General features: G+C 31.9%; 1 protein-coding gene across 1 annotated transcript; it reads left to right on the plus strand.

Annotated features, from left to right (window-relative positions):
* Positions 1–3,681: 3,681 nt before the first annotated feature.
* Positions 3,682–5,400, plus strand: LOC141687303 (uncharacterized). Its single transcript, XM_074492531.1, has 2 exons — positions 3,682–4,036; positions 4,268–5,400. The coding sequence occupies exon 2, from the start codon at positions 4,283–4,285 to the stop codon at positions 5,159–5,161; it is 879 nt and encodes a 292-aa protein (XP_074348632.1). The 5' UTR covers positions 3,682–4,036; positions 4,268–4,282; the 3' UTR covers positions 5,162–5,400.
* The last annotated feature ends 955 nt before the right edge of the window (positions 5,401–6,355 follow it).

The following is a 6,355-nucleotide window of genomic DNA, read 5'->3' on the forward strand; positions in this document are numbered from 1 at the left end:
GTCAAGGGGTACCAGCAGCGTATCCTTGTAAAGAATATAAACATGGAAATTAAACTTCACACAGAAGTGTCTCGTTGACTCCCTAACATCTCATTATTTGGAAAGAAAAGAAGATTAATCGATATTTACATTACAAATACATTACATGACTTCTTACTACTGTCTGACTTAGCAAAATGCACATGTGAATCACACTTGGAGCCGTTGGTAAATATTAGCAAGTAATAAACCAACAACGTATCATTTAAGTCCTGCATAGATAAATACACAATAAGTAAAGATTAACACAAATAATATATGGCTATGAAATGCAACATGGAGATATAATCTTTTTTAATTATATATTGGTATTCACTAACTCTGAAACTGCACACAGGAAAGTAAATAAGATATAAAAATATTTATTCTTGCTCCATCCAATATCGCAAACCAAATACAAATATCTATACGCCAAGTCTAAAAATTTGAGAATTTAATATATGCTTGCATCTAGCAAGGACCAGAGTTAATAAAGTAAAGAGGTTAAAAGTCAATACACCTCATCACTGAAGTTACTGAAGGTCAACAAATGATCAATAAAGAGTAATCACAAAAACTTAGAGTATGTATGATTTGTTGGAGATATCCAACATACACAGGAAATGTAATCTCCGTTACAAAGAAAGAATGATACATTTATATTTTATTCTTTCTCACAGACTTTATCGTTCTGTTTTAGAAGAAGTGACCACAATCCATATAAGTGAGTGCAAACACAAACACAAAATCTTAAAATCAAATCTAAGAAACAATTATACCTAATTCGTTAAATCTTTCATGATGAGGAATAGTTGCAGACTCAATCCTTGTTTTGGTGGCTAATGCTGTTAAACAAACTCAATGTAACATTATATCAAACCAAAATAGGTAATAGATAGAGTAGTTTTACAAAAAATAGACATAACAACAGACAAAAATCTTGAGCTATTATCCTCAAAACTTTACATACGAAACCAACCCATCAAATGAACTGGCTGTAGAAAAAATATAAATCAACTAAATTCATAAGATGAGACTCACTAATCTATATATTATAAATTACTGGATAACCCTTTCCTAAGGTTTGGTATCCATATTTTGGTTCGGATATAATTTTTAACTTTAATTTGACCCCGTGGACTATCCATTTTTAGGTTTGGTATCCATATTAAATTTATAAAAGATCCATGTACTTATTATGACCCATTTTAATTATAGAAACTTTGCAATACAATTTTGAATATGAATTGTGTTACTTTAGGTAAGTTTTTAATTCAAATTTGAAGTAAAGTTTAAATTTTAATAGGTCTATTTATAAAAATAATCTCATCAAATATATAACATAAAAATAACATATGTAACGAAAGTAGTTCTTAAATAAATTTATCATAATATGTAAATGCAATACATTTATTATATAGATAATTTAATCTTTCATAATCATATTATTCAATTTGAATTATAAATATATTTATTTATTTTATTAAATAATTTTTGAGATTGTCGTGTGCGTAGCACGGGCTATAAACTAGTTAACTAATAAAAATGGAGGAACAGTTTAGATATACTAACCAACAATTTGTTCAAACTGAAGTAGGCGATGAAAAAATTAGGTCATGCTTGCAAAGAATGAGAGAGAATAAGGAAACCAATAATTATCATTGAATTAGTGTTGTAATAGATGTGAGAAAATCATGCAAATCTTTCCTTAGATAAGATGTTTAAATTTTAAAATTCAAAAAATTTCTATGTTTAGTATTTTGATGGGTAAAAAAATGGATAAACTTATATGGATATATCCACGGATAGATAGATTTTATACTTAATATGGATCATGGGTAATTTATTTACCCATTGGGTAAATTTTATAGATATATTCATGAATTTCAGTGATTTTATACTTAATATGGGTTATGGGTAAAAAAATTTACCCATTTAGAAAATGGGTAAATTAAAGAGTACACTTTAAGAATATATAGATGTTCAAATTCTTACTGTTCACTAGAATCGAGATTTTTAAATGAAGCAAATCTAATAGCAAAAGTAATGGTATCGGACTTGGATGACGACTGTTCAACAACTTTACCGCAAAGGACGGGGCCATTTGAGGTGAGCAGCTCCATCCATTTAATTATATTTTCTTTTTTTCCAAACTATTTAAGTAAATTGTATATATATTTCTATTTTACAAGTTTATTTCTAGAAGACAATGAACTACAACTAAACGTGTCAATTCGTTTTTATCGTATTCTTTCGTGTTATGTATTTTTTTGTATCGAGTACTCAAAAATCAAATACAAAAATGATTCATTTATGTTTCGTATACTTTCATGTTCGTATATTTTCGTTTGTGTTTTGTTCTTATATCGTGTTTCGTGTAAAATTGAATAACAATATAATTATAAATAAGTAAATAAATGTAAATATTGAATTTTTAAGTAAAAAGTTTACAAAATTATATGAAATATATACATTTAAATCAATTTTATTTACAAAATTATAAAACTATGTATTATTTTAAATATACATTTTATATTTGTATTTATATATTATAAATTTACATATTTAATTCATGTATCTCATGTCGTGTAATCCGATTGTGAAAATATAACTGAAACTATAACTTGGTCATGTAATTCGTGTTGGTGTATTTCTCGTAAGAGATACTTAAAAATGTAAACATAACCTCTAAATTTTCATGTCGTATTCGTATCGTGTTAAAAATTGATGGGTCTAACAAGAAAGTGAAACATTAATCGAGTATAATTAAACCTCGATTAAGTAATATATGATAAATTAATAATCTCGCTTAAATAATAAATTTCGTCGGTCCCAAATTTTGGCAATGTTGGAAAGTAATATTATTCCTAAAAGTTTAAGATAATAAAAAATTAAAAAGTCATTAAGGGCCCAAGTAATACGTAAAATAGTATATATATATATGTATATGCAAAATTCAATTTTTTTTAAAATAAGAATATATAGTAGTAGCTTGTTTATTCATTCCACCAAAGTCAAATATTAATCTCATCCTTAAAGCATAAATAACTTCTCGTATATTTGCTCGTTTTATAACAAGTAATTGTTTATAGTGTTAATTACTTGAAATGTTTCATTTGATTACACGCTTAAGATGACATTGTTGTCATCCGGGTCAGGATTAGTCTCATCGACATTGTTCATTACTAACTAAATAATTTCTTTATTTATAGGTGATTCTATGACCGGGTTATTCTTCTTAAATAATATATAAGAAGCTCTACATCCGTCACATTCCTATAAAGTAAATTAGAGATAGTTTTAGTTAATTATTCGATAGTTTCATTTATTACACCAACTTCTTGTAGTAATATGTAAACCACACAAATTCGGTAAAGTAATAAAATATTACTTCATCGATAAAGTAATATATTATTATATCGGTACAATGATAAATGCGATAAAGTAATAATTTTCTAGATCTGGAGAGTATTATTTTAAAAAGTTTTAAGTGTAATAGTAATGGCTATTATGGCTTTACCAAAATAAAGTGAATAAACTATGGGTAATTAACAAACTTTAAAATTAAAAAGAAAAGTATTGATGTTTGTCCCCCACGATAAATCAAAAACACACTAATCTCGCGTTCTGTTTCTTCCTCCGTTACACCCTGTTAACGCAAAGAAAAAACCACACAAAACTTACTCATCCTCGCTTAAATTTTTACACACTATATATGTAACTACAAGTTTAGTTTTGAATCATAATCCGCTAGGAACAAACAAATCGTAAGCATCCACGAACAGAAGCGCGTAAGGGTCCAGCTATCTAACACACCCTAAATTATCTACATAAAGAAAGTTGATCCGGCATCTTTCAATCAGTAATGCTCTACACTGACATGCCTTTTAGTTTCAGTCACTAGCACACTCCTCATTGTTTCTTATTCATCGATCGGATCGTCGCAGATGCTGCCAATCATTTTATCCGACTGATCTTTTTCATTTCAGTTCTCCGTCGCTCTTTGCCTCGAGTCACGGTAATCTCTTCTCTTTTTTGCATTATATGATATACATGGTCCGTCTTAGGCACAGATTAATTTTGTGTCAATTTTTTTAAATTGTTGATAAACTATATTGAATCGTCGAGATTATATTTATATTTTCCAATGGAAAATAAAATTTAGATGATTTACTCTATCCTCTAATCTCGATTATTCACTCCATGGGATGTTTACTAACTCGTTAATAGTTAAACTAATCATGATCAGATTATCATTATAAAGATGGGGAAATCAAGCCGAGACTGGACTCAGATCTACTCAATCTATGGAATCGAAGATTGTCAGACTCTAATTTTTCTACTGATCCACTCTGTTGTATTCTCTACGCTCTCGGTTCTGTTTCTTATATATTTCAATCCAATTTACACAAGCCTTGAGTCTCTTGGCTTTCCCAGGGGCGCAGCACGTTTCGCCGCGGGCTTCACAGGCTCATTCACCGCACTCTCGGCAATGTGTCTGTTATTCGCAGCTGGCAACATCTTCTACTCCTCTGTGGCTCTTCAATCAGAAATGGCACATCGAATGATCTCCGTAATAAGCGACTGGTCATCAGTGAAGCACGCACTCGATGTAGGCTGTGGGCGCGGCATCCTTCTGAATGCCGTGGCCAAGCAGCTAAAACAACAAGGCAGTTGGGGCCGTGTAGTTGGACTTGACCGCAGAAAAACTACTGTATCCACGCTTCGTACAGCGAAGCTGGAAGGCGTGCACGAGTACGTCACGTGCCGTGAAGGTGACGCCAGGGCCATTCCATTCAGCGACAAGAGTTTTGACGTAGTGGTTTCGAGTGTATTTTTACACATAGTTGGTAAGGAGTTCGGGCAAAGCAGCGCGGCAGCAGGTGCCGAGAGGATGAAAGCGGTGGGGGAAATAGTGAGAGTGCTGAAAGGAGGTGGGGTCGGGGTGGTTTGGGACCTAGTGCATGTGCCCGAGTACGTGAAGAGGTTACGAGAGTTGAACATGGAAGATATTAGAGTGTCGGAGCGTGTAACGGCGTTCATGGTGAGTAGTCATGTTGTTTCGTTTCGTAAGCCATGTCAGCACGTGATGGGTCCAAGTGAAGTCAGATTAGATTGGAGATTCCATAATAGTATTTGTTAATTACTAGCTTCGAACAACATATATATATTATACACTTAGGGAAGAGAGTGTGTTGGATCTGTGATTCCGGCCAGGTTCCTTTGTTACATGATGGCAATGTAATACAGATGGGATATATATGTATAGGTATGTTTAGATGTCAAGTCGTTACCGAAATTATATTATACAAATTTGATGGGGGAATGCATGAGATGTTAGCTTTGTAATTCAATTTTGGGGCCGGCCAGGCCATGTGCATATGTCACGCCTTATTATGCGAAAACACAGAATTCATTGTTTTAAATTGCATTACACATATATTTTTTCCCAATAACTATGAAAAAAGACAATTTTGTTGTCATGTTCTTAGCCGTGTGTTTGAGGCGATTTTAGTTTTGTGATCAGAAAGCAATCACGTTTAGTTTGCGCCATACACTTGGACAGAATCATAAATATGAGTTGATGGAGTTGATGGAGGAGGTTTTGGCTTCCAATTTCAAAGCTGAGATTATTTCCAAGTTCCTAACTTATACACTAGTCCTCTAATACCTCAATTTGTTTAATGTACTGTAGTCTATAATACAAGAGTAATAAAATGTTAAATTTTTATTTTAGAAGAGACATGTGTCTAGTGTGATATCCCATACTTAGATTTTGGATGGGGTCTCTTACTACATTTACCTGAAAAATCAGCTATTTAGGATCCCGCACTTTTTTCGTATAGCTGAATAGAAAGTTCAGTTTTTTGGCACAGCTAGTGAAACTGTTACAAAAATGGCACAAAACACCACTTTTTCCGGGGTTCATCTCAGAGCCCCATAAGAAGTGGCGTTCTGGGATATATTATTTATTTTTTTCCTTTTCCTCGCGGATTTGCACTTGTGTGTAAAATTCGCAAATGTGAAAAATTCCATGGAGGCCTATTTTGGAGCTATAATATTAAGTTGCAAAAATTTTATTTTGGTGTAATTTTTTATTTTGTTGGGGAGTCATGCAAACCAATTTTTGTTACGTAATTTTTGGTTTAATAAAAAGGTTGTAAATATATGACTTTTGTAACTTTGAAAAGAGTGTCAAACCAGTCGAGTGTGCATTTGTTACGTGAGGGCATGTTTTGCAAATCTCATATTTAGTTCCCAGAAAATTATTCCGGTTTAATTCTTTTTCTGTTGACTAGTGATGTAAACGTACTTGTAGTATGTAATTTTTACTATA

The sequence above is a fragment of the Apium graveolens genome, chromosome 9 (assembly GCF_009905375.1).
Source record: "Apium graveolens cultivar Ventura chromosome 9, ASM990537v1, whole genome shotgun sequence".
NCBI lineage: Eukaryota > Viridiplantae > Streptophyta > Magnoliopsida > Apiales > Apiaceae > Apium > Apium graveolens.

Coding starts and splice junctions, on each gene's coding strand:
- LOC141687303 (XM_074492531.1), top strand. CDS start 4,283: ATGGGGAAATCAAGCCGAGACTGGACTCAGATCTACTCAATCTATGGA.